The sequence below is a fragment of the Erythrolamprus reginae genome, chromosome 11 (genome assembly GCF_031021105.1).
Source record: "Erythrolamprus reginae isolate rEryReg1 chromosome 11, rEryReg1.hap1, whole genome shotgun sequence".
In the NCBI taxonomy this organism is placed as follows: Eukaryota; Metazoa; Chordata; class Lepidosauria; order Squamata; family Dipsadidae; genus Erythrolamprus; species Erythrolamprus reginae.
Window position 1 is genome coordinate 12826396 of NC_091960.1, and position 24705 is coordinate 12851100.

The following is a 24705-nucleotide window of genomic DNA, read 5'->3' on the forward strand; positions in this document are numbered from 1 at the left end:
AATTAACCCAGTACAGCATGATATATTTCATGTAGCTCTTAACTATTGCTAACAATGTTTCTCTGCAGCCCTTAACTCAGCAAAAAGTGGGCGAGGTTGTATTGTGTTCTGTCTGGACCATAATCACTGGCTCAGTCCTGATAGTTTCTTGTAGTTATCAAGGATGTTGTCCTTGAGTCTTTTCTACTGACAAGATGGATGGACTTTAAATTATTTGTAGGGGTGGAACTTCTAGTGAAAGGCTGCTTTGATAAAGACTATTAATAAATAGCTGAATTACATAACACTCTTTGAATGGGAATTTTTAAAATTAAGATTTATTATAATATAAAATACAAATAAAAATTTGAGAAAATTTGAGAAGAAAAATGCAGAAATAAATTTGCAAGTCTTCTCTTCTGAAATGAGACATATGGTAGAAGAAACAGTGCCAGGTTTTTTTCCAGATAAATTTACAGTTTAGCCTGTGGAAGAATAGGAGGCAAGTCTGTTAGGTATATTTCCCCCTCCAGTTATTTCTAAAAATAATAAAAAAATGTGGTACAAATAAATAAATAGCATTCTGTTCTGCAAGGGGAAAGTTTGATTTATAGAAACAACCCAAACTATTTCTTGATGTATTCATTATTTAGATACCTGTTTTCTTCTGGTAATGGTGAAAAGTAGAAATGAAAGTAGAGGGAAGATTAGGGCATCCTTCAAGTGTATTTACTTCCTGCTTGAAAATGACAACATTGTATATAATGTGAATTCTAGTAAAGGTTATGTAGCATTTAAGTACTTGAAGGTGCACAAAGTCAGTCTTAGAAAGTAAGAGATTATGGGAAAGAAAAAAGTACAGTATATCAGATTTTTGGCCCTTTAAATCAGTGTTTTTCAACCAGTGTGCCGCGGCACACTAGTGTGCCGCGAGACATGGTCAGGTGTGCCGCGAAGCTCAGAAAGAAAGCAAGAGAGAGAGAAAGCAAGAGAGAGAGAGAAAGAAAGCAAGAGAGAGAAAGAACAAGAGAGAGAAAGAAAGCAAGAGAGAGAAAGAGAACAAGAGAAAGAGAGAGAAAAAGAGAGAGAGAGAGCAAGAGAGACAAAGAAAGCAAGAGAGGGAGGGGAGAGAGAGAAAGACATAGAGGGAGGTAGGGAGGGAGAGAGAAAGAGAGCAAAAAAGAGAGGAAGGAAGAGAAAGAAAGAGGGATGGAGAGAGAGAGAAAGAAAAATGAAGGAAGGGAGGGAAAGAGGAAGGGAGAAAGAAATAGAGCGAAGGGGAGGAAGAGAGAGAGAGATTTTTTTTGTCCAAACTTTTTTTAGCCCCCCCCCCGCCCGCTCAATGTGCCCCAGGGTTTCGTAAATGTAAAAAATGTGCCGCGGCTCAAAAAAGGTTGAAAATCGCTGCTTTAAATAATATGTTTCCAAGGACATCCCAGCCAGGACTTTAAAAGTCCTTGGTGTTTCAAACCCTTGGTTAGACTACTCATCTAAATGGTCTTCCTAATTATAATGGGAAGTATATTTATTTATTTTGTCATAAACTGTTAAAATACTGGTTCATCGTATTTACCCACTAGGTGCCCTGAAAATACTGTGTATATCTATTTTTTTCCCTATAAGAGTCTGACAAAGGGTTCCAACAACAAGGATGAATGAAGACTGGAGAGTATGTGAACCCCGACAGATTTCAGGATTTGGAATTCTCAGAAAATGTTTTCCCTCCATTAGTTTGTGAACTTCTAAACCTGAATCGCCAACTGTCAGGCCTTCCTATCCCCAATGACTTGAACCTATGGAGAAAGGTCCCTGAGATCTCCTCTTTCCTTCCACAGGGCAAACAGGAGGACTTCAAGACGACAGTTCTGGAGGGTATGGAGACTGCCAAGCATCAGGTGAGGGTGATGTTTGATGCTTGCCCCTTAGTAGCAAGAGCCCCCAAATCAGGGATTGATGTTTGCAAGTGTGGGTGGGTGGGTGGGACCAGACTTAATTTGAAGTACAAGCGACATACATTTGACTGTTGAAAAAGGAAAGTAAAACGTTATATCCCAGCTGGTGAAGACATGGGGAAAGAAAGTATTCTGAAATTTTTAGGCAGAATTCCCAACCCTCTGCTTTTGATGGAAATCAGAGCCCTATATTTATATAATTTAAAAGGCAGTTTCCCTCCCTCCTTTTAGAGCTATAGGCCTTTTCTATTACTGTAATTCTGCATATGAGTCTCAAGAACAAACAACTTCTTAGTTAGATGCCCCACACTGACTAATTTGGCTTACATTTCTGGTTATATATCCCACTGAGAGTTAGACTTATTTTCAAATAAATACAGTGATCCCTCGATTTTCGCGGGGGTTGCGTTCCCAGACTGCCCGCGGAAGTCGAATTTCTGCAAAGTAGAGATGCGGCAGTAAAAACACCATTTTTGGCTATGGACAGCCAAAAGCTACCCTCGCGCACCCTTTTCCAAGGCCGCGCAAGGAGCCAGGCTTGAAGTTGGGGGCGGGGAGCGATGAAAGTGCAGAGGCCGGCAAAGATTGTTTTGAATGTCGCCCGCCCCCCGCCCCCCGAGCACCTCCGGCCCCCTCGCCGCTACCCCCCGTCTGCCCGATCCGCCCCTCTCACCGGCTTTCTTGGGGCACGGGTCCTCCTGCAGCAGCGCTGGCAGCTACGGTTTCTCATCCTCCTCATTCGGCTGCTAGCCGCTCTGAGCGCTTTGAGAATGCCCGCCCCTCTCGCAGTCCCTTAGCTGAGAGCGCTTTCGTCCCAGCTGTCAGCAAGGGTGCTGCAGGAGAGGTGGGGCAGGCGTTCTCACAGAGAGAGAGCAACAGACAGAGTGAGATAGAAAGAGAGGGAGAGAGAGGGAGAAAGAGAGAGAGAGCAAGAGGGGGGGAGAGTGGAAGGTAGAGAGAGAAAAATGATAGAAAATAGGGGAGAAAAAAAGAGAAATGAGAAAATGATTGAAGCTGAGAATGACAGCAAGGAGAGAGAAAGAGAGAAGTGACTCTTTGTGATGACGTATGATGTCATCGGGTGGGAAAAACCGTGGTATAAAAAACCCCCCGCGGAGTATTTTTTAATATTTTTTGAAAAACCGTAGTATAGCCATTTCACGAAGTTTGAACCCGCGAAAATCGAGGGATCACTGTATACATAGAATTGTGCTATTAATTTAAGGATTGATCACAAATCTGTCTTCTCTTGCTTTGACAACCTTTTTGAGAACTTTTGATACAAATGATAATATCAGTTTCAGTTCATGCATGCAGGCTAGAATTTTTGTATTTAAGGATAGAAGTACCGTAGTCAGTTTAAGGTGTAGATTATATGTATTTGATCTGCTTTTCAGCGAAATTTATCATATGATTAATTTTTTAAGCCTTACCTCTTTAAGTGAGTGATTATTTTTGATATATATACTGAAGAGATAAAATTATAGGCCTTGAAATAAATTTATTTGGCAAGTCCTATTATTTTGAAATATGGGTTGGGTTTGAAATTTTGAGCAGACAGCGCTGTTATGTGCTGCAACGAAGAGGAGTCTTGGCAAGTCTGACAAGAATTTAAGGTCCAACTGATAAGTCTTTATGTACTAGTATTAGACATTTTGGGTTTTGGTTGCCTTTTTAAAAAAAATTCAAGAAGATGGTATGTATATATGTTTTGGAATTAATTTTATCAGTGGTTCTGAATTTGAGATTTTTATTTGTAACCTCTTCTTCCTTAAAATAATTGCCCAATTCTGATGCCCTCCAGATACAATGAGTAATGATGATCTCTATGGCTAGAAAGAATGAGACCGATGATGAACATTTGGGTGGCATCAGTTGGGAAATATTACCTTAGACAACAAGATTTTTAAGCCAAGCTCAGGTACTCAGGAGGCCCTTTATACCTTAAAAAAGTGGAATATACTTTTGTATAGTTCTCTAAGGCAACTTTGGGAAGGCAAAGATTCCAGTGGTTAATATATTCTTATATTGGAACCACAAGAATGTCAACTTCCAATCAATATATTCAAAGTACTGTACAATTTTGTTATGGACAGAGATGAAAGGTTGTTCCAGCTAAGCCCTGAATGTGTGTTTTTATGGCCTGCATTTCCTTTGAAAAGAATGCAGTTAAACTATTAACTTAATTACACTTTAAATGACTTGTGGCTTATTTACAGAAATGATATTTTATTTAGCTGTCTTCCTTATATCATTAGGCAGTCATTATCAGTTATAAAATGGGAAAGCTGATCATATTATAAGACAACATCTAGCAAAAGATGATTTGTCAAACAAATCTATTTTTGTTTGTAGAATTGGCTACATCTATGTTATATCCTAGAATTATAGTGAATGTCACTACACTTAAATCAAATATGCAGATTTACATTTATACATATAATGCACATTTCAGTTTCTACCTTATAATTTCAATCTTTGTCTACAGAAGAGTTAATTATAGAAAATAACATTTGAGAGAGTTAGACTGTTACATGTTATGTCATTATCCAGCTCTTGCATTCATACTGTGGCTATACAGAGCTCTAATATTTGTAAAAATATGCATTATATTAATTGTGTTTCCTGAAGGTATAAGTTGTAGCTGAAAGTACTGCTGGCAGACTTTTGTGAATAGGAACAATTTATAGGACAGAATGCTAGATGAATTGCTCCATGGATTTGGTCTAGCGTAAAGCTAATTTTGTTTCTATAAAAAAGTTCATTACCACATCCAAATTGCATTTGGATCACATGGTTTATTTTTTAAAAATTAAGATTTATTTGCACTTGACGTGTTATGAATATTTAATCAATTTGCAACTGCAGCATAAACATTCCACGGGCAGTTCAGAATTTATGTTTTACCCAAAGCAAAAATCCAGCGGAAAGAGAAACATCAGTGCCCTAATTCTCCCATTGGTTGCTGGCCATAAATAACGAGTAATATTAAACGCAAGCCTCCATTTATGCAATAATCATTACAATTATTTATTTGATTTATTATGCACATTTGTGGGCCTGCATTAGAGTTTATTGTTGGCAACCTTAAACATTGAAAGAGCCACTTGGGTATGTTTCCCACAAAAAAACCCACAAAACCTGGGTGGGCATGGCCTCTGCCTCTCTTCTTACTCTTGGAAATCCCTGCAGCCCTTCATGCGCTCTTTGGGGCTTTTCGCCAACTGTTTTTCTTTCTTCCTTTTGGCAAGACGGGCTGGGGAGGAATGAGGAGAAGGGGGGTCGCGAGGAGAAGGAAGCCGGCCAGGGGGATCCCAAGGGGGAGGGAGAGGGAAACCTCTGCCGTAGATTGCACTCATTGCTCCACCAGCCCAGCTTTCCAAAAGGAAGAAAGAAATACAGTTGATGAAAAGCCCCAAAGAGCGCATGCAGGGCTTTCCAAGAGTGAAAAGAGACACAGAGGCAGGGAGCAAGAGAGAACGAGACACGCACACACACAAAAACTCAGAAATTCACGCACGGCCCCTACCCCTCAAGATCCACCCCCACTGTTCTCTCCCAGCAGTCTTTGCTGGTGGCAACAGCAAATGTTCTAGGCAGAATGCTGTTGCTGCGCAAAGGCAAAGGCAGGGGCGCGTTGCTCCCGCACTAAGCTAACCATGCCAGTGCTAGTGACAGCACTGGGTCATTTGGGCTGTGACAAAGTGACAGCCCAAAGAGCCACATGTAGCTCCAGAGCCACAGATTGCCAACCCCTGTTGTCGATCAAGTGTCACCAATGAGCATATATGAAACCTTAATACTAGATAGAATTTTGTACAGAGATAGATGCTGCTTCAATGTGATTTCCTTTTATGTTCAACTCTAATAAATGCTCAGGCAGAATTGTTTCCTAGTGATACATAAATCATAACTTCTCTTAGCTCCTGTTTTTCCAGTGCAACTAAAATATCTGTTTTCATTCTGAAGTTCTAGAATTCCTCAAGGGCATGTTGGCATCTGATATTAGAAATCTGATATTTCTTTTTCAATAGTTTGGCTTAGTGAACATAGGTAAAAATGAGAAGATGCTTGGCTTTTTCATCCAGAAGCTAAAAGATGGATTAAGTCTGATTTATATACCATGTGAGGAGCTTGTGTGACCCTGTCTTGATTGCATCTTGCAAATTATCTTCTTGGTAGTGTGCCACAGAAAGACACCTAGTGGTTGGAGATAGCATCCAGGAATGGGTTGACCTCATCTGTTCAGATTATTGGACTGAGTGTCAGAGCTGAAATGCCATGCCCCTGTTGCTAGGGCTCCTCAGCTTTTGACTCAGTCCTTAGACTGGACAACATGTCAACATTTATCCCACTCCTGGTTTCAGCGTTTGAATTTTATAGGAAATTCCTCGGACTTCAATCTGAGTTTATTCCCCAGCAGACTCCCATTCTATCTGGTAGTGTTGCTGAGTTGATTTCATCTAAGATCTCTGGCTCTAGCCGCGAGTGGCCACTAATCACCAGACCTGATCTGGTATTGTGACATTGCTACTGATCATTGTTGCTTTGGCTCCTCAGTCTGTCACAGGAACTATCGCGCTCCACTGCCCTAAACCAAGAGGCAGGCCACTCATCAAAAGGCTTCACACCCTTATTTTGTGCTTCAGCACTGCTATTTGTGGACTCAGCTATTGTGCTCCGTCTGATAGCTAGCTGCCAGTAGACCCATTCCCAAACAGGTTTGCGCTCTATTTAGCAGCTATTAAGGATCATTTGGGGTTGTCACAAGAGCTTGGTGCTCCACTTTAATTATGGCGAGAGACTTGATTGCTTAGCTGATGCTACCAATCACAGGAGCTTTGCACTCAAGCAATACATTGGGCCACAAAAGCTCTGTTGACACTAACCACCAATTATTTGAACCACTGAATCTCCAGTGTTAGACATTTCCCGCCTGTGACCTGAGTACTTGGAGCTTCATGCTCCACTCTCCAGTTGCCTCCCTTCAAGTGCCTCAGTATAAGAGTCCCACACTCCTCCCTGACGAAAGGGAGAGAGAGTGAGAGGTGGGAAATTATGACCATCATAAATATGAATCACTCGCCACACATCTAAATTTTGATTGCGTGACTGGGTTGCTGCAACAGTCACAAGTGTGAAAAACCATAAGTCACTTTTTTCACTATTGTTGTAACTTTGAATAAGCACTAAACAAACTGTTGTAAGTTGAGGACAACCTGTACTTTTGTTTGTTTATTATTTATACTTATTTATAATTTCCATTTTTAAGGCCCGTACCCGAACATGAATGCCTTTGTGAAATATTGCCTGCTTCTTTTAGCAAGCCTCTTCACTTGATTTGATTTGATTTATTGGATTTGTATGCCGCCCCTCTCTGGAGACTCGGGGCGGCTAACAGCAATAATAGAACAGTATACACAATAATCCAATAGTAAAAACAATTAAAAACCCATTAAAGTAAAAACCAAACATACATTCAGACATACCATGCATAAAATTGTAAAGGCAGAGTGTCTCAGTTCCCCCATGCCTGACAGCAGAGGTGGGTTTTAAGTAGTTTACGAAAGGCAAGGAGGGTGGGGGCAATTCTAATCTCTGGGGGGAGTTGGTTCCAGAGGGTCGGGGCCGCCACAGAGAAGGCTCTTCCCCTGGGTCCCGCCAAGCGGCATTGTTTAGTTGACGGGACCCGGAGAAGACCCACTCTGTGGGACCTAACTGGTCGCTGGGATTCGTGCAGCAGAAGGCGGTCCCTGAGATAGTCTGGTCCGGTGCCATGAAGGGCTTTATAGGTCATAACCAACACTTTGAATTGTGACCGGAAACTGATAGGCAACCAATGCAGACTGCGGAGTGTTGGTGTGACATGGGCATATTTAGGGAAGCCCATGATTGCTCTCGCAGCTGCATTCTGCACGATCTGAAGTTTCCGAACACTTTTCAAAGGTAGCCCCATGTAGAGAGCGTTATAGTAGTCAAGCCTCGAGGTGATGAGGGCATGAGTGACTGTGAGCAGTGACTCCCGGTCCAAATAGGGTCGCAACTGGTGCACCAGGTGAACGTGGGCGAACGCCCCCCTCGCCACAGCTGAAAGATGGTTCTCTAATGTGAGCTGTGGATCGAGGAGGACGCCCAAGTTGCAGACCCTCTCTGAGGGGGTCAGTGATTCTCCCCCCAGGGTAATGGACGGACAGATGGAATTGTCCTTGGGAGGCAAGACCCACAGCCACTCCGTCTTGTCTGGGTTGAGTTTGAGTTTGTTGACACCCATCCAGGCCCCAACAGCCCCCTAGCAGGATCCTGAGGGTTGATTGACTTGGTACACAAATACTTCATTAAGATTGCCGTGTGTACAATAGAAGCTCAGTAGTCACTAAAGATGTCTTAGACTCGACTTTATGTTGAAGTCTCAAGCTTTTTATTAAGTTTCTTAAGAGAAGAACCCTGCTTCTAAGTAGACTAGGTTAGGTGCGCCCTTACAAAAAAGTGGAATAGGATTTAGGTGGATTGTCATCCAGTTCAATTAACAAAACACTTGAGATACTGAATTGATTTTCATTACTCAGCTAACCTTGCAGCATTTTCCAAGATCTCAACCAATAGTTTTAAAGAAAAAGACAAGTTGTATTTAAAAATGGGGTTTTGAGTGTATTGTCAGGAGTCATTAAGAGATGTTTTTTCTGTGAAAGAGCAAACAAAATATATCATTTAAGTCTGCCTATTTCTGTAGTTTTTGCACTGTGTGCATAGCAAGATTTTGTTGTTTCCAGTACTTTTGCGTACTTGTCACATGCTTGTTCTTCCATTGTAGGTGTGGAAGGCGCAGCTTTCCAGAGCAGGCTTCCACACGATCGAATGACATCACAAGAAGCAGCTTGTTTTCCAGATATTATCAGTGGTCCCCAGCAAACTCAGAAGGTTTTTCTTTACATCAGAAATCGAACGGTATGCTAATTATTTCAAGCTCAAATACTTTCCCCCCCTAGGATGATACGGCTTTCCAAGTAGTTTTGGATCTGTCAGGCATGCACTTTGTAGTTTTTGTGTTGTGCTTATTTAATACGAATTCTGATGCACATACTGAAAAATTTCCCTTTGTTAAAAGAAGCTATAAAATAAGAGAACCAAAGCCATGTTTTAGTATGTAACTAATGTATTCCACAAAAAGAACCGGGGTGGCGCAGCAGGTAGAGAGCTGTACCGCAGGCCACTCAAGCTGACTATAGATCTGTAGGTCAGCGGTTCAAATTTCATCATCGGCTCAAGGTTGACTCAGCCTTCCATCCTTCCGAGGTGGGTAAAATGAGGACCCGGATTGTGAGGGGTAAAATGCTGGCTCTGTTAAAAAGTGCTATTGCTAACATGTTGTAAGCCACCCTGAATCTAAGGAGAAGGGCAGCATAAAAATCGAATGAATGAATGAATCCACATACATTATAACTCCCCAACTCTTAGTCATTTTTGGTGCTTTCTCTTTCCACAGAGTTGAAATTATTTTTTGCTGGCAATTTGCTTGATTTTGGTAACACTTTGATATGAAAACCCTGCAGTTCTGTTATTTAATAATAGGGAGTGAGTTTGGTATAGTGGTTAAGGCTCTAGGTTAGAAACTGAGAGGCAGATCTATCCTGCCTTAAGACGTGAAAGCCAGCTTTGGGCCAGTCACTTTCTCTTAGTCCAACTTACCCCAGGAGGTTCTTCTTGTGGAGAAAATTGGAAGGAATTTTAGGTATGTTTTCTGCCTTGACTTATTTATTGAAACAATAAAGGTGGGATATACAGTGTTCCCTCGATTTTTGCGGGTTCGAACTTCACGAATAGCCTCTACCACGGTTTTTCAAACAATATTAATTAAAAAATACTTTGTGGGTTTTTTTCTATACCACAGTTTTTCCCGCCCGATGACGTCATACATCATGGCCAAACTAATAATTTTTGCAAATAAATAAAAAAAGTAATTATTGTTAATAAATAACTTTATTTATAAATATCAGGATCACTAAGTGTCTTATTCAATGGTGAGTAAATGGTTGTTAAGGGAATGGGAAATTGTAATTTAGGGGTTTAAAGTGTTAAGGGATGGCTTGTGACACTGTCCATAGCCAAAAATGGTGTATTTACTTCCGCATCTCCACTTCACGGAAATTCGACTTTCGCGGGCGGTCTCAGAACGCATCCCCCGCGAAAATCGAGGGAACACTGTAAATAAATATATAAATTCAATTGAAGATGTGGTGAATTTATCACAGAACTGTTAAAGCTTGGTTCACATGAGCTTTGCTCACAGCCCACTCAAACCCTTCCACTGCAATGATTATAGGTTCAGGTCAATGAATATTTGGTTTGCTCTGTTTTTGAAAGCCAAGTTAATTTCTGCCAGTGTAGGCTACATGCAACCTCTTCTTGAAAAAACTTTTTTCAACCTTGACTATTCTTAAGAATTTTTTCCCACTTTTAATATTTCAGAAGAATACAGGTAGTCCTCGACTTACAACAATTCATTTAGTAACTTTTCAAAGTTACAACAGCACTGAAAGTGACTCATGGCTGTTTTTCATATGTCCCTCATGGGCACATGATCAAAATCCAGGCACTTGGAAACTGACTCAAATTTATGACGGTTGCAGTGTCTCAGGGTCCTGCGATCCCCTTTTGCAACCTTCTGACAAGCCAGATTCACTCAACAGCCATGTTACTAACTTAACAACTGCAGCGATTCATTTAACAATTGTAACAAAATGGGGCAAAAATCACTTAACAAATATTTCACTTACCAGGAGAAGCTTTGGGCTCAATTGTGATCGTAAGTCAAAGACTACTTGTTTAGATGGATCCTCATATTTTAAATTTTTCTTTAATGTTAAATGCATATAAAATTGCAATGCAAACTCTACATTTAAAATTGTTAACAGCTGTATTAAAGTCAACCTAGATATTGACAACGACATTTTGTGCGTGTAATTAACAGTTGCAGCTCTGGTTGGATAACCCAAAGATTCAGCTGACCTTTGAGGCAACACTACAGCAGTTAGAAGCACCCTATAATAGTAAGTTGCTAATGTGGGGGATTTTGAGTATGTCATAGATAGTTCTTTGATTGGTGGTGATTTGAATAGAAAGGGCTCAAAATAATAGCAGCAGAACCACTGAAGCTGAAGAGATGCTTCAGATAGTCACATCTCCATTCCAGCCTCTTTTCCTTTGTATCTTCCTCCGGCCATTTTCCCTCTGACCTTTTAACCTACTGATGTTTGTGCTTTGTGCTGTGACATGCTGCCATTTCTATACACAATGGTATGTATTTCATCCATGTTTTACAAAACCTCTGCGACAAAGCAAAAGAGATTTTTCATACTGCCTGCAACTTACAGAGACAGTTCTTATATTTGTGAACTTGTCCCATTTCTGCCAGCTGTGGGGCCGATCAACAAGCAGCAATAGATGCTAATATACCGGCTGCTGGATTGCTGACGGATTCCACTTCCTCTCCCCCCACACAACTGGCGAAAAGAGCTGTGTTAAGAAGTAAAAGTCACGAGTGAACTATGAAATATTTGCTTCCTGAGATTTTTAGGGAATGACACTTTTTCATTAATTCAGTAAATACCTCTGAGCCTTTCTTGTTCTGTCTGGGTTCCCCCAGACGTCAACACCAACTAAAAAGAGTAGCCAGACACGCTGGTAAAAAGCAAAGTCATTTTATATCTTTGAAAACAAACACAGATAACAAAAACTGTTCTTACAAACTGGAATGCTATGAAGCTTCACGGAAGAGTCACGACGGCCAGACAATACAACAGGCTTCTTGCTGGCACACACACCACTGAAGATAATAAAACCCACGCCTCCCCCAAGTTTTCAGCCTTCGAGGCCACAAGCCAGAATCAGAGACGCCAAGGATCGAAGCAAGGTCACAGGACTCCCAAAAGATACCTCTCCACAATACAGGAAGGGCGGGCCTGCCTTTTCAACCTTTCTGAGGAGAACCACACCCAAACCCAGCTGTTGCCTATTAGGGATGGAAATACTTGGCTAATTGTCCCCTTCTTTGTGCTGCCCTTCTCTGCCTCATATCTATGATGGCTTGTGCGTTCTCATCTAATGACTCCAGGCTACTCGCTGGGGAGATCTCCCCCCCGGGGGTCTCAGGCTGTTCTCCCTCCTCCTCGTCCTGACATTCCTCTTCCCCGTCTGCCTGGTCCTCCTCCTCCTCCTGTTCCTCATCCTCCCACTCTGAGCATGGAGCCGGCAGAGTTCCAGCCGTTCCCTGAGGAGCCTCAGACTGAATCACAACACTTTCTTATGTGTTGGATTTCGTATCGGCTGTTAATGTGGAGCAAATGTGTAATTAGAAGTGAAGACTGGAGTGACACTGTCAAATCCTATAAAAATATCCCCCCCTCCATAATATCCATTAAAAGATATTTTCTTTTTGTAGGTGATACAGTACTTGTCCATAGAGTACATAGCTACCTGGAACGGCATGGCTTAATCAATTTTGGCATTTACAAAAGAGTGAAGCCCCTACCAAGTAAGAACTTGAATTGTGTTTTTTTTTTTTTTTAAATTTAATATACAGTGCTCCCTCGATTTTCGCGGGTCTGAACTTTGCGAAAAGTCTATATCACGGTTTTTCAAAAAATATTATTAAAAAAAAAATACTCTGTGGTTTTTTTGCACACCAAGGGTTTTCTGGGGCTGCCCTATGTACAATACTGTGCATTTTAACTCTCCCCCTCCACCTCAGCCGTCCTCCTGCTTTAAATAAAAGCTCTGTTTCCGCCCAGCCTTCCAATCCCACCCCTTTAATTCTCGGAGCGTTGGTACGCTCCAATTGAAGCCAAGCCTTACTGCCCCCCCGCAGTGAGCACAGCAAAGCCCCCTGCTTGCCGCCCCTTTGCTCCTGTGGGTTCTGGGAGTAAGTAAAACCAGGAATGGAGGAGGGAGTGGGAGGAAGGAAGGAAAGAAAGGGAGCATCTCTACTTCGCAGAAATTTGACTTTCGCGGGCGGTCTTGGAACATATCCCCCACGAAAGTCAAGGGAACACTGTATATCATTTCATCTTTTAAGTTAAAGCCAGGTGATTTGTGCCATGTGCAAGCAGTGCTCTAAATCTGAAGACTTTTTTTAGATTCTTTTTTTTTTTTACCCCCAAGGAAGTAGTTAGGCTCACACATCCTTCTAAGCCATGCTTGTTTTAACACGATTTGGCACACAGTTTACATTAAATGCTAAACCATTGCCTGTAAAATACTGACATTGCCTGTTAGTTGCTCAGAATGAGACAAACTATTGCAGCCAAATGCAGTATAAATAGATGAAGGTTTGAAGTTTAAAAGAAAGACAGGCTATTATTGAGTTTATAACACTAACCACAGAACATGGTTCGCTTCTCTGTCAACAGTTATATCCCATCTCAAAATAACATAACAAATGTAGTGTCCCAGTAGATCAAGCGGCGTGGTTGATCGCTTTCGAATTCAGGAAGTGGTCAGATGGCAATAGGGAAGAGCAGAGCAATGTCCAGTCCCTGGGCTTGCAGCAGAATGCCCGGCTACCAGTCAGGCTGGAGAATTCAGCTCTTGTTTAGGTATATTTTATATTATATGATACTTTTATTGGATCAGCATTTCTGAAAAACTCTGTCCTTTTAGGAAGGATGATTTGTTTAGCTCGTATTCACTCCTTTAGTTAGAAGCCAGTCTCTCTGTTCATTTGCTCTGTAACACAATAGCACTTCTTGATATTTCTAGCTAAGAAGACTGGCAAGGTCATCATAATTGGTTCTGGAGTTTCTGGGTTGGCAGCAGCTCGGCAGCTCCAGAGCTTTGGAATGGATGTCACACTGCTAGAAGCGCGGGTGAGTGGGCAATGCCAAAGTGTGTCAACCTTGCAAAATATACACTCTTTTAAGCCACTGTTCCCCATTAATCTTGGCTGGAAGGACTCATAATGCATAAAGGAGAGGCTAAGATTCTTTGTTCCCCTTCACTTTGCATACTAATTATGTAATTTCCCTTTCCTTTTATTTATGTAGAGCCTGTTTTTTGCAGAAGTGTAAGAATAAGGCTGAACAGATTTCCTTAAAATAGCACCTACAGTGGTACCTCTACCTAAGAACGCCTCTACTTGAGAACTTTTCTAGATAAGAACCAGGTGTTCAAGATTTTTTTGCCTCTTCTTAAGAACCATTTTTTACTTAAGAACCTGAGCCCGGAAAAATTTCCCAGGAATTTTAGAGCAGCACAAAGGCCCGGCCAGTTTCCTGCTATTCCCCCTTTAATCCCAGCCATCTCAGGCTTTTCTGGGCTGCCAGAGGAGCCTTTCGGTGGCGCTTAAGGAGGCTTTGGCAGTCCAGAGCAAATAAAGCATTTTCCTTTCTCTGGGCGCTTGGAGAGGGAATAAACCACTTCGCTGTGGTGACTCCCTTGCGCTGCCTCCCATACACCCAGCGCGAGGTTGCCTCCCGGGGCGTTTGGGCGCAGAAAGGCAAAAGGGGGCACTTCACCCCGGCCGGATCAATTCAGCTTCAGCCAAACCAAGGAGTCACCACAGCGAAGGAAAGGCACCGGCTACAAAGCAAGCGTGCGAGAGGAGAGGGGAAACCTTCAGCAAGGGAAGGAAGAGGACGAAGGTAGCAGCAGCAGCAGAAGCCGCCTTTCGGTCAAAGGAGCAGGAGGTTCCCCCCTCTCGCCCGCCTGGCTTTCTCTCTCTGGCACAGTGTATGGGAAGCAATTTAGGATTTTTTTAGGATTTCACCTTTTTCCTTCGGCAGTGACTGTCCTCCTCCTCTTCTTCCTCCTCCTGCTCCCACCCAAATTCCGAGCTTTTATTTCTTTCTTAATGGGTTTGCACGCATTATTTGCTTTTACATTGATTCCTATGGGAAAAATTGCTTCTACTTACAAACTTTTCTACTTAAGAACCTGGTCACGGAACGAATTAAGTTCTTAAGTAGAGGTACCACTGTATTACCGTGTTTCCCCGAAAGTAAGACAGTGTCTTACTTTCTTTTTATCCCCCAAAGCCCCACTATGTCTTACTTTCGGGGTATGTCTTATATTGGAAAAAAATTGTCGAATTTTTTGTTTTAACCATAAAATTAACATTTAGACGCGGTGACGTATGGAGGGGGGGCGGCGCGGAAGTGGGCAGGAGGCGGCGCTCATTAAGATCAGAGGGAGGTGGCAGACGCGGCAACGTATGGAGAGGGGGGCGGCGCAGGCGTGGGCAGGAGGCGGCACGCAGCTAGATGAGAGGGAGGCGGCAATACCCCCGTGTTTCCCCGAAAGTAAGACATATGTCTTACTTTCAGGGTACGGCTTATATTAGCCGACCCCCCTGAAACCCCCGATACGTCTTACAATCGGGGGTGTCTTACTATCGGGGAAACAGGGTAGGTTGTCTCCTTCCATACATTTTGTAGTATTTCAGAGGGCTTGATGATATGTTTATAGTGAGTACCCTGAGGTTGTCAGTCTTAAACTTTTTGCTCTTTTTTTTTTAAAGGATCGTGTGGGTGGCAGGGTTGCTACTTTCCGCAAAGGAAACTACGTTGCGGATTTAGGAGCCATGGTAGTAACAGGACTTGGTGAGTCTTACATTGAAAATGTGTCCGAGTTCAATTTCCATAGACACATGCTTATGCAAAATACAATCTCTAAGTTTTGGTATTGCTTTTTTCACACAGAATTAGAAGTTGACTCTTTCTAGCTTCCTCTTTCCTTGTTCTTTCCTTCTAATTTTTATTGTGTTTTCCTCATAGATCTAGGTACTTCCAGATTAGGAGCCCTTGTTTTGTTAAATTTATGTTTTTTTCTCTGTATAAAATCTTTGCAGGTGGAAATCCAATGGCTGTGGTAAGCAAGCAAGTAAACATGGAATTGGCCAAAATAAAACAAAAATGTCCACTTTATGAAGCCAATGGACAAGCGGTAAGTCTAGTTACAGTGATCCCTCGATAATCGCGGGGGTTACGTTCCAAGACCTCCCGCGATAATCGATTTTCCGCGGTATAGTGGTGCGGAAGTAAAAACACCATCTGCGCATGCGTGCCCTTTTTCCATGGCCGCGCATGCACAGATGGGGGAGGCGGGGAGCGACAAAAGTGCGGAAGCCGACAAAGATTGCTTTGAATGTTGGCTGCCCCCGCCCCCCCAGCACCCACTCGCCCGGCCGCTCGTCCGTTCATTCGCCCGTTCGCTCACCCGTTCGCTCGCCCGCCGTTCGCCCGCCGTTCGCCCGGCCACCCGCCGTTCGCCCAGCCACCCGCCGTTCGTCCGGCCGCTCAAGAGCAAGAGGGGGAGAGATAGAGAAAGAGAGAGAAGGAAAGAAAGAGATGAGAGAGGGAGGAAGAGAGTGTGAGAGAGGAAGAAGCAACATAGAGAAAGAGAGAGAGAAGGAAAGAAACATGAGAAAGGAAGGAAGAGAGTGAGAGAGAGGAAGAAAGAGAGAGAAGAGTGGAAGGAAGAGAGAGAGAAATGATAGAAAAAAGGGGGGGAAAGAGAAATGAGAAAATGATTGAAGCAGAGAATGACAGGAAAGAAAGAGAAAGAGACAGAGAAGTGACTCTTGGTGATGACGTATGACGTCATCGGGTGGGAAAAACCGTGGTATAGCAAAAAAAACGTGGAGTATTTTTTAATTAATATTTTTTGAAAAACCGTGGTATAGCGTTTCGCGAAGTTTGAAGCCGCGAAAATCGAGGGATCACTGTATTCTTGGAAAGCAGAATTTAGGAAATGGTTTAGTTGAAAATACTGTGATCTTTTTGACTGGGTGCAAAAGTCTTTGCCAAGCTGGTCTCCTCCCTAAATTTCCATGTTGCATGCAAAGAGCAAATATTTTCCCTAATATTTTAAGTTGGAATCAAATGTTATTTTCACATCACATGCATTTTAGGAGCTGATCCATTAAGTCTAATGTTGGAAATGGTTAGGCCATAGTAACTTTCTGAACCTCAGTGATTATTTAGTCATAAAACAAATTTAAATCTTACGCAAGTCATTCTCTCCTGAATGAGTACTCAGAATAGGTTTCTAGCAGGGTTTAAAATGCTCATTATGTGGAATTTCTGCCGCACGAATCCCAGTTACCGATTAGGTCCCACAGAGTTGGCCTTCTCCGGTTCCCGTCGACTAAACAATGTCGTCTGGCAGGTCCCAGGGGAAGAGCCTTCTCTGTGGCGGCCCCGACCCTCTGGAACCAGCTCCCCCCGGAGATTAGAACTGCCCCCACCCTCCTTGCCATTCGTAAACTCCTTAAAACCCACCTTTGTCGCCAGGCATGGGGGAACTGAGATATCTCCCCCAGGCCTATACAATTTATGTATGGTATGTTTGTATGTATGTCTGCTTAATAATGGGGTTTTTTAAATGTTTTTTAAATTATTAGATTTGTTATAAATTGTTTTATTGTGTTGTGAGCTGCCCCGAGTCTACGGAGAGGGGCGGCATAAAAATCTAATAAATAAATAAATAAATTTGCACTTTTAGGCTAAGGGCTTCATTGAATTTTTACATTCTGAACTATCTGCACCTGTTTACTTCCCCTTGCTGACCTGCAGGTTCCAAAGGAAAAAGATGAAATGGTAGAGCAAGAGTTCAACCGTTTGCTAGAAGCTACCTCATACCTCAGTCACCAGCTGGACTTCAATGTCCTCAACAACAAGCCTGTTTCTCTTGGCCAGGCCTTGGAAGTTGTCATACAGTAAGTAAAGTTAAGTGTCTAAGTGTTAAGTCTCCATCCAAGTGTATCTTTGTTGTGGTGGCATTGTGCATTACTGCCTTGCACACAGCACATTATGGCCACAGTGCTGATAACAGCTTCAAATTCTTCCTTTTTATGCTTCCATAGTTCATTGGCTTTCTCTGTTTCATTTTATTGCACTTCTTTTTCCTACCTTGAAAAGGTTGAACAGCAAACATCTTGCACGCTCTAGAGAGAATTGGTGTGGGAAGATGTTTCTGTATAGTTTTCCTCACTGAACTATAGCAGCATCTTTGCTAAAGGTCTGTAATAGTTGCTTTCTTTCCTTTCCATAGATTACAGGAGAAGCATGTCAAGGATGAACAGATAGAACATTGGAAGAAGATTGTGAAAACTCAGGAAGAGCTTAAAGATCTCCTTAACAAGGTTAGCATTGTTTTTGATGCATGATTGAAAAACATTGACTTGCTCTTAAGGAGTTGCCTTAATCCAATTATAAAGAAGCCATAACTTTTGTCACCGAACTCCCAAAAAGTTTGGTTACCTTTAAAAAATTGCCAGATGTGCCTATACTTATGCAAAATCCAAAGTACCGCATTTTTCAGACTATAAAACACATCTAAATTTAGAAGAGGAAAACAAACAACAAAAAAGTTTTTTGCCTCCGCACGTCCTGTTTTCAGGCCTTTTTTTGTCTTTTTGGGGGGCTTTTTTGACCCTTTTTTTTTCTGAAAAAAGCCTCGAAAACAGGCCCCCAAAAGCCCCCAAAATAGACCTGGAAAGGCCGAATAAAGATCTGAAAGCGAGTTGTGCAGAGGCCAAAAAACGGTGGGTGAAGATGCACAGATGTTTCCACCCCCTTTTGGGAGACCCAAAAGTGTGTCTTACAGTGTGAAAAATGTGGTACTTTCTTCAAATTCATCTTTGAAGTATTCACAGTACTAATATTTCTGAATGCAGAGTAACCAGTGCATTAAAAATGGGCTTCAGTAAGTAAATGATTCTGCACGTTCAGATTTTATTAGTATTTGGCTTCAGTTAAAAAAATCTTAACATTTAAATTTAAGAAGTGCTGTCCCTTTCTTTAAAATTCCGCAGAGGTCAGGAAATGCTGTGCTTCTCTCAATTGACCAATAATTTTCTTCCCTGTTACAGATGGTAAACTTGAAAGAGAAAATAAAAGAGCTTCATCAACAATACAAAGAAGCTTCAGAAGTGAAGCCACCTCGAGATATTACTGCAGAATTCCTTGTGAAGAGCAAACACAGAGATCTTACTGCTCTTTGTAAGGTATGAAGTAGTAGGTCTAATTAGCTATGATTGTTTTTTAAGATAATGGGATTTTAGTCATACTTTTAATTATTAGTTTTGTACATATATTGTTTTGTATTGTATGTTGTGAGCCACCCCAGGTCTCCGGAAAGGGGCAGCATACAAGTCTAATAAATAATGATAATGATGATAATAATGTCTAATTTAATTTAAGCTATTCTGTACATTTAATAAGCAATTTCTACAAGTATTGCCTTTAAGTAGTCTACATATTTGTGTCCTTACCTTATTTTGTCACTAGGAGTATGAGGAGCTAGCTGAAACACAAGTAAAACTGGAAGAGAAGCTCCAAGAACTAGAAGCAAATCCTCCAAGGTAAAATCTTAGGAAAGAGACTGGATGTTTTATGTCAGTGGTCAAATAGATCGATGAACTAATTGCAAAGGAAGACTACATTAATCTACAAGTACAATCATAAATTGTGCTACAATTTAAATGCCGATAAATGCAATCAGAAGAGTTGCAGATTCCTTTGAAGAGGAAGTTTGCACTTCAATTCAAATGCAATGAATTAGATTTTAAAAATTAATTTTTATCTCATGTGAAAACTCCCTTGTTCTGTAAAATTCTTTCCTACATGGTCAGCCTGCTAGGGAATAGCAATGAAGAACCAATCCAGTGCTCAGATTTCTTGCCAGTATTATTCATATTAATTCATAATGGATAAGAAGTTTATAATATAGGTGGCCCTTCTTTAGCAGTTGCCTCATTCATTCAATTACATAACCATTTTTTGGCCAATCCTCTTATTTACAGTGTAGATCAGTGTTTCCCAACCTTTTTTGAGCCGCGGCACATTATTCATATTTTCAAAATCCTGGGGAACATTGAAAGGGGGGGGGGGGGGCTAAAGAAAAGTTTGGACAAAAAAACCCTCTCTCTTCCTCCCTTTCGCTCTATTTCTCCCTCTTTCTCTCTTTTCCTTCCTTCCCTTCTTTCTCTCTCTCCATCCGTCTTTCTTTCTTCCTCTCTTTTTTGCTCTCTTTCTCTCTCCCTCCTTCCCTTCCTCTGTCTTTCTCTCTCCCTTGCTCTCTCTCTCTGTCTCTCTTGCTATCTCTTTCTTGCTTTTTTCTCTCTCTTTCACTGTCTTGCTATATGTCTCTTTCTTTCTCTTTGCCTCTCTTGCTATCTCTCTTTCCTTCTCTTTCTCTCTCTCTCTGCCTCTCTTGCTAAGTCTCTTTCTCTTGCTATGTCTCTCTTTCTTTTTCTCTCTCTCTGCCTCTCTTGCTATGTCTCTCTTTCTCTCTTTCTTTCTCTGCCTCTCTTGCTGTCTCTCTTTCTTGCTCTGTCTCTCTGCCTCTCCTGCTATGTCTCTCTTTCTCTCTCTCTCTGCCTCTCTTATATGTCTCTCTTTCTTTCTCTTTCTCTCTCTCTCTGCCTCTCTTGCTAAGTCTCTCTTTTTCTCTTGCTATGTCTCTCTTTCTTTTTCTCTCTCTCTGCCTCTCTTGCTATGTCTCTTTCTCTTTCTCTGCCTCTCTTGCTGTCTCTCTTTCTTGCTCTTTCTCTCTCTCTCTGCCTCTCTTATATGTCTCTCTTTCTTTCTCTTTCTCTCTCTCTCTGCCTCTCTTGCTATGTCTCTCTTTCTTTTTCTCTCTCTCTGCCTCTCTTGCTATGTCTCTCTTTCTCTGCCTCTCTTGCTGTCTCTCTTTCTCTGCCTCTCTTGCTATGTCCCTCTTTCTCTCTCTCTTGCTATGTCTCTCTTTCTCTCTCTGTCTCTCTTGCTATGTCTCTCTTTCTTTCTCTTTCTCTCTCTGCCTCTCTTGCTAAGTCTCTCTTTTTCTCTTGCTATGTCTCTCTTTCTTTTTCTCTCTCTCTGCCTCTCTTGCTATGTCTCTCTTTTTCTCTCTCTCTGCCTCTCTTGCTATGTCTCTCTTTCTCTCTCTCTTTCTCTGCCTCTCTTGCTGTCTCTCTTTCTTGCTATGTCTCTCTTTCTCTCTCTCTCTGCCTCTCTTATATGTCTCTCTTTCTTTCTTTCTCTCTCTCTCTCAATTGACCGCCACGTCAGGGCTCCCGCTTGCAGTCAGCTGAGAGAGCGAGAGAGCGCTCCCTCTCGCCGCCGCCTGGAGCTCCCTCTCGCCGCAGCCATCTCCCTGCGACTGCCTGCGGCCGCTGCAGCCCCCCCCCCCACCGGGCCACAAAGGACATTTGCCGCCGACGCCAGTGAAGCTTCAGCTGGGCGGGGCGCTGCCGGTACTTCCCTCCTGGGGCTCCCGCTCGCAGCTGTCCCCCGGCTTCTGCTCGATGCTGCGGTTTTCGGCGCTGTCCTGCTGTGCCCCAAAGAAGGAAGGCGGGAAAAAGGCGAGAAGAATGGAGCTCTCCTCCTTCCTGCCTTCCGTCTTTGGGGCCCAGCAGGACAGCGCCGAAAACCGTGGCATCGAGCAGGAGCCAGGGAACAGCTGCGAGCGGGAGCTCAGTGCAAGGAGCCGCTGACTGCGGGCCCCAATTTGCCCGGGGCCCGGTAGCGCGCTCCCTGTAGTACCCGTCTATCGGCGGCCCTGGCTTTGCGCCATGAAGAGAAAACGGCAGCAGGGAAAAGTCGGCCGTTTTCTCTTCATGGCGCAAAGCCACACAGTCCCGGACTCTCGGATTCCTCGCCCCAAGGCAGGAAGCGGTGGCGGAGAAGAGTGGGCGGATCGGGCAGGCAATGGGGCAGGACGGAGAAGCCAGGGGCGCGTTTGGCCGGAGGCACCGTGGGGAGCAGGGGCAGGGTGGTGCGGCAGTAGGAGTAAAGGGAGCCGCGGCTGCTCCTGCCTCCCCACGGTGCCTCCGGCCAAACGCGCCCCTGGCTTCTCCGCCCTGCCCCATTGACCGCCCGATCCGCCCACTCTCCTCCGCCGCCTCTCGCCGCGGCACACCTGACAGTGTCTCGCGGCACACCACTGTGCACACCGGTTGGGAAACGCTGGTCTAGATTAATCTATTACCTTGCAAAATAATTAAGAATATTTTTAGACTAGCTTTAAGTGCAGGAAATTTAAGTAACACTTAAATATTTAAGGAAGAAAAATGATGACAGCTTATACTCAGTATTCTGTTTTGTTTTTTGTTTTGTTTTGTTTCCTCTCAAAAATGTGCAGCGATGTGTATTTATCATCAAGGGACAGGCAGATTCTCGATTGGCATTTTGCAAATCTTGAATTTGCAAATGCCACACCACTTTCCACTTTGTCATTGAAGCATTGGGACCAGGTAACTATTCTCCCCACTCCCCATACTAAAATTTCAATGGGGCTAAATATCAGGGGAATCGAAGCATTCTTCTGCACTAAAGTGTACAAATGATATGGCAAGTAACAAGACTAAAGCTAAAATTCAGAAAACTCAGCCACGAGTCTGCATGTGCTGCACTAAGTTAAACTGATCTTGCACAAGCAATCCAAAAGGAAAAGTAGGAAAATAAATACTATGATGACTTTTAAACATTAGATGTAACTGGCCTGAAAAGCGATTGTCATTGCCTAACAGAACTATTCTCCATCAGTAAATTCAAATTAGGGGCACCAGGATTATTCAGGGGAAAAAAGTGATAAATACTATAATTTACTTGATAAATAACTTCTGAATTTTCGCAGAGTAGTACAAAATTTAAAAAGTACATGGAGGGGAAGAGTAGACAAGTAGAATCACATTCTTGTTTGCCCAAACAGGAACGGCTATGCTCTTACTGATGGAAAGCTAGGGGAGGAGGGATTTAATTGGGTAGCCCCCACAATTTCTGAATATTAAGAGGTTCATGTTTGGAGAAAGTTTGACCTCGACTTTGTGTAACAACAGATAAATGGATGTCTTTTCCCATTGGCTGCCTTTTGTCACCCATGGAAATTACTCACTTCCTTTACCCCTGGAGAACATGGAACAGTGTGAGGGAGAAATTACTGACTTTTTACAAATGCTTTGTACTGATGGGTTTTCTAAATCTTCTTCTCCTCCCCCCCCCCCCCCCCCCAATTTCAGGATGATGATTTTGAATTCACAGGCAGTCACCTGACTGTGAGGAATGGATATTCTTGTGTGCCTGTGGCTCTGGCAGAAGGATTAGATATCAAACTGAATACAGCCGTTCGGCAGGTTCGCTATACCGCCTCAGGTAAGCAAAACCTAAGAGTTCTCTCTGACTATCCTGTTGACTCAAATGCCTCTTTTGTATTGTCTTCAGCCAAGAGCCCTGGCTGGATTTGAAGACATGTTTACCCATCATTTATTAGTGCTTGGAGGTTGTATTTTCTATGAGTGCAAAACTGATATACAAACCTGTTTTTGGATGGATCTCCCGAAATAAAGAAATGCAATAAAGGGAGCGGTTGTATAATGGAATCAAGTGTGGATGCAAAGTTAATATTTTGATAGCATCAAAGTATTCGTATTTCTGGTGAACCAATATGTATAAGCAAAAAGTAAGAAGTCTGAAATAGGCCAACTCATTTGCACAGGAAGTCAAGATGTGCAGGTAAAATATGGTGCACTTGTTTGGCAGTATGGAAAGCTTAGTAGAAAATAAGAGAGGTAGAATTAGTAGAAAATAATAAAACTTCTGAAGTGGTTTTAGACAAGGATAATCTGGTTCCAGGCATTTTTGGCTGAAACAAATCAGGTTTAAATCTCTGCAGTGCCAGTGTTGTATTGCCCAATTCACATCAAAAAATTATCAACTAAAAGAACTCTAGATGGGAATCATGGCATTAAGAACTGGTAGATTTCAAATCCATTTGTTTTTTAGAAGCAATGAAAAGAGATAGTTACTTACAGTAGGCCCTTAATTCAGGCATTTATTCTCCCTCCATCATTTCCTCCCTCCATCTCTTTTCTCTCCATTCTTTCACTAGGATGTGAAGTGATAGCTGTCAATACTCGTTCTACTAGTCAGACTTTTATTTATAAGTGTGATGCAGTGTTGTGTACCCTTCCCTTGGGAGTGCTGAAGCAGCAGCCTCCAGCCGTCCAGTTTGTTCCTCCACTTCCGGAGTGGAAGACATCAGCGGTACAGAGAATGGGATTTGGAAACCTTAACAAGGTAACATGAAAAGCACAAAGACTGTTTACTTAGCATAGCTGGTCAACTTGTGGACGGTCAGTGTGACTGTGCATGTGGTCCGTGAAAAAAAGGCAAAATGCCTTCATCAGTACCTGAAGTATTTTCTGCAAGATAAAAAAACTTTTTTTGAAGTTGTCATCTGTAAAACCACTTAAATTCCTAAAGTAGGAATACTTGAATTAGCATTAATGTTTCCTCCTTTGCTTAATAGGTTGTTCTGTGTTTTGATCGCGTATTTTGGGATCCGAGTGTGAATTTGTTTGGCCATGTTGGCAGCACAACGGCGAGCAGAGGAGAGCTTTTCCTGTTTTGGAACCTTTACAAAGGTAGTTGTGTGAAGGCGTGTAACGCACACATGTTCCAAGGAGCAAACTGGAATCCCTTAATAGATAAGGTCCTATACTGGGATTGTAAACTAGGTGCTCAAAGTACACAAATTATTAAACACTGATACCTGTTTAAAGATTGAGTACAAAGTTATTGAGCTTCATTTTAAGAACTATGGAGCCTGCAAACCTGGAAAAGTCTGAAGTAGCTGTAAATTTAGGACATGCACAGGAGGTCCTCAGGTTGCCTGGGCTTCAAAGGAAAGAAACACAACTATATTAAGTGAAAAGTGGTTCCTTGATCCCCAAATAACTTGCTGGCTCCCTGACTCTCCATAACTGGGAATCTCAGTGTCAGCCAATGTTTCAGCATGC

At 42.5% G+C, this 24705-nt stretch overlaps 1 protein-coding gene across 2 annotated transcripts in view; it reads left to right on the forward strand.

The window, feature by feature from the left end:
* Nucleotides 1–24705, forward strand: part of KDM1A (lysine demethylase 1A) — a 40988-nt gene that overhangs the window by 10549 nt on the left and 5734 nt on the right. The window contains exons 3-17 of one of the 2 annotated variants that reach the window (XM_070764880.1): nt 1815–1874; nt 8743–8876; nt 10900–10978; nt 12370–12462; nt 13686–13792; nt 15442–15523; nt 15772–15866; nt 17498–17640; nt 17976–18066; nt 18796–18930; nt 19214–19287; nt 22050–22161; nt 22927–23059; nt 23796–23983; nt 24216–24330. In XM_070764880.1, the coding sequence (XP_070620981.1) occupies nt 1815–1874; nt 8743–8876; nt 10900–10978; nt 12370–12462; nt 13686–13792; nt 15442–15523; nt 15772–15866; nt 17498–17640; nt 17976–18066; nt 18796–18930; nt 19214–19287; nt 22050–22161; nt 22927–23059; nt 23796–23983; nt 24216–24330 (1641 nt within the window). Of the gene's footprint in view, nt 1–1814; nt 1875–8742; nt 8877–10899; nt 10979–12369; nt 12463–13685; nt 13793–15441; nt 15524–15771; nt 15867–17497; nt 17641–17975; nt 18067–18795; nt 18931–19213; nt 19288–22049; nt 22162–22926; nt 23060–23795; nt 23984–24215; nt 24334–24705 lie in introns of both variants that reach the window. The other variant, XM_070764879.1, reaches the window with a different exon arrangement.